General features: G+C 43.0%; 1 protein-coding gene across 2 annotated transcripts; it reads right to left on the minus strand.

Moving 5' to 3' along the window:
* Positions 1 to 1,863: 1,863 nt before the first annotated feature.
* LOC6494607 (dynein regulatory complex protein 8) lies at positions 1,864 to 2,692 on the minus strand. Of its 2 annotated transcripts, none has more exons than XM_001959984.4 (4): positions 2,568 to 2,692; positions 2,277 to 2,508; positions 2,013 to 2,223; positions 1,864 to 1,951 (listed from the first exon to the last, which is right to left on the minus strand). In XM_001959984.4, exons 1-4 carry the CDS (start codon positions 2,578 to 2,580, stop codon positions 1,940 to 1,942), a joined length of 468 nt encoding a protein of 155 aa, XP_001960020.1. In that variant the 5' UTR covers positions 2,581 to 2,692; the 3' UTR covers positions 1,864 to 1,939. The 2 variants fall into 2 exon arrangements, with proteins under 2 accessions (XP_001960020.1, XP_044571300.1); XM_044715365.1 differs by having other exon boundaries at positions 2,013 to 2,241.
* Positions 2,693 to 2,985: the final 293 nt, after the last annotated feature.

Genomic DNA, 2,985 nt, shown 5'->3' on the forward strand with positions numbered 1-2,985 from the left:
GAAATGGCAATTCGGAGTCGCAAGTTGCTTTCGGTTCTCTGGGGCAACACAAACAGCAACGAAACCAGAGGCTTGGCATTAATTCAAGGCAGCAGCCATCAAAACAAGTAGCTGCCACAGAAAGTTGATTGAAAGTTTGAGGCAAGTGCAGATGGAAAACGAAAACAGCAATATGCAATGAAGTGGCTCCAATAAAAAGCTGGGTAATGCCACCAAAAAAGTACATGACCTACCTGAAGACCCAAACCATAAAATATATAGAGTTTGGAAACTTTTGTTTGCCTATATTATGCATTTTTTTCTAGTCATCAGAAACTTTCGCAATTAATTGAGAAAAGTTGATATTGTTCGTCCTGGTAATTGTGATAATTAATTCATAATATGTCAATTGTGAAAATATCCTCTGGGTGATATCAATCAAGGTGCATAAACACGGGCTCCCTGGAGCCACCCACTCATTAGGAAACTCCCCGAGGCTCTCCAATACATATTTTATTCCAATGACTATGGCCCCAAGGCATTTTGTACTTTCTGGCCATTGTCGTAAAGTGCAACTAATTGCTTTAATTTGCAACACACACAGACATTGTGTGCGCAGCACACTTGTAATAACAAGCAATCATCGATGCATATAAATCTTATTGGTACTCTTTCTACTTAATTAGTTTTAATGTCGCACAAACAAAAGCGCATAACTAACAATTAAGCCCATGGTATGGTCTATAGGAGTGAGTGCATATTTCGCATATTCTCGCAACGTATGAATATATTTCTCCAGTGAGTCTCGGGCATAAATCTTAATTACGCTCCGCCGAGCGTAAATCATCATCAGTTGCAGTGCCAGCCCTCGAGTCTCGAAATCAGGCCCCCCCCAGAATTGATTCTCCGGCTTAGACTCCGGCGAACTTTGACAATTCTGGCTTTTTACGACCTCAGACTGACTGACGACATGCCGAAGGAGATGGTTAACCCTATTTCGACTTGAGCCGGAATCTAATTCCAAAAGTTCTTTTGACATAAATGGCATAAATTTTAAATCGTTAGAGAGGCCTTCGACTTCGTCTTGGTCATGACAATTTGCGCAATCAGCTCCAGAACTCGGCGGGCTATTCAAAAACGAAATTTTTACAAGTTGTAAAGATTAAAAGTCCATTAGCCGACCATGGAGCGTAGAGCGAGGAACTTGTTTGGGCCATCTCGCCGCATCCATTTAAATGCGCGCAATGCAATCACTCAAATTGGCCAAAGCGCCAGAACGTGCACGAAATCCATGTTCTCCCCCTTCTCCGCAAATGGGGGCTGAGGGGCATAAAATATTTTAATCCATAAGATGCAGTTAAGTGCATCCATCAGAGCGTATTTAGAATTTAATAAATACGGAAGCGAGAACACGACTCTCCAACGGGGAGAGTCCAGCCAACAAGCCAAATACACTTCGAGAGGTATTTTAATTTATTTAAATTTCTAGCCTCTCTCGCACATAACCGCCTGCAATTTGGACCAAGGCAACACGAACACACGACTTTCTTGGCCAGGAACGTAGAACAGCTAAGAAGAAAAGTGAACATCCATTAGTTGTGCTAATGATGCGCAACCCACTTTGCTGAGTTCCGCCCCAAGTGGAACTCCTCGCCACCGCTACACTTCCCTTCGGTCGCCGGAGTCAAAGTCAAAGCCAAAAGCCAGTGTCCTGAAAGGGGGACTGGCCAGACTTTGAAACGCATTTGGCTAGTTCGGTTAGTTAGCCAGCCTCACTCGTTCGTGTGAGAGTGGCTAATGCAAGTGGCCAAGGAAGGGAGTGCCGGAGATCATCTTAGTGAAATAGTCGGAATAGCAAATGCACTGAGTGCTAAAAACTTCACGTAGTAAGTGTATTTTCGGGACTTTATTGGAACATACTTTCACTCCAAAGGCCAGGCACCTGGCATTAGTTTTTCCTTTACAAGTACACCTGAAAAGTGGGAAAGCCAATATTAGTCCACTTTCGTTTAAAATATGTCTGCCATAATTACCATTAATTGATTCAAGTAGAACTCGTAGGGAATGTGGCCACTAATGGGATCTATGGCCACTGGCCACATTTCATCCATTTCCTCCTGGGTGAAAGGCTCTCCCTCCTCCATCATCAGCTTGCCAAAGCTTTCTTTGGTCAAGTAGCCTTTGTTTTCAGGATCCAGAATCTTAAAAGCCTGAAGAATTTTCTCCGGAGGGGCAGGCTCCATTCTAGAACCCATAAACGAACTAAGAAGGGATAGAATACTTAAGAACCTACTTACTTTCTTTCCATCAGCAACTGAGAGACATGTGGCAAGAACTTTGTCAAGTGGACTTCGCCACTGGTCTCCTCCGATTCCGTGGCCGAAATCACTTCATTAACCTCCTGTTCGGTGGGAACGCAGCCCAGTAGTCTGAGGACAGTTCCCACTTCACGAACATCTATAAACTTGTCGCCATGATGATCAAAGACACAGAAGGCATCCGAAATGCGCTTCTCCAAGTCGTTGTTTACTAGAAAATATTTAATTTAGACTTCAACCATTTTCAATGGATATTTTTTAAATAGTTACAATCCATATCCATCCTGAAAGCTTGAGTTTTGGTTCTCAACTGATATTAAATCAATAAAATTCTATCGGAGGACCGTTGCTAATGGTGACTTTGGTTATTGTTGCCAGGCAATCTTGTTTATTAACTGCAGGAATCTCTTCTAAAGGATGAGTATAAAAACGAATTCGTAGATCCATAGGCGTGTCCATAATGCACACAGTAAAAAGCCATCATACACTGGCCATTAGCCAGCTCGTGAAGGCCATCATATTGGCCCATTACCATTTCACCATTTCAGATCTGGTAAGGAATACGGAAGACTTTTGCCTCGGCTACTACTGCCTTACTGGGTGCTCTTGGCCAGGAGCAACAAGTGCATTTTGGAGCTGTGCCCACTTTAATGGAAATTACTGCAATGTTTGCCATTAATTTTGCCGC

This window comes from Drosophila ananassae, chromosome 3L (assembly GCF_017639315.1).
Source record: "Drosophila ananassae strain 14024-0371.13 chromosome 3L, ASM1763931v2, whole genome shotgun sequence".
NCBI lineage: Eukaryota > Metazoa > Arthropoda > Insecta > Diptera > Drosophilidae > Drosophila > Drosophila ananassae.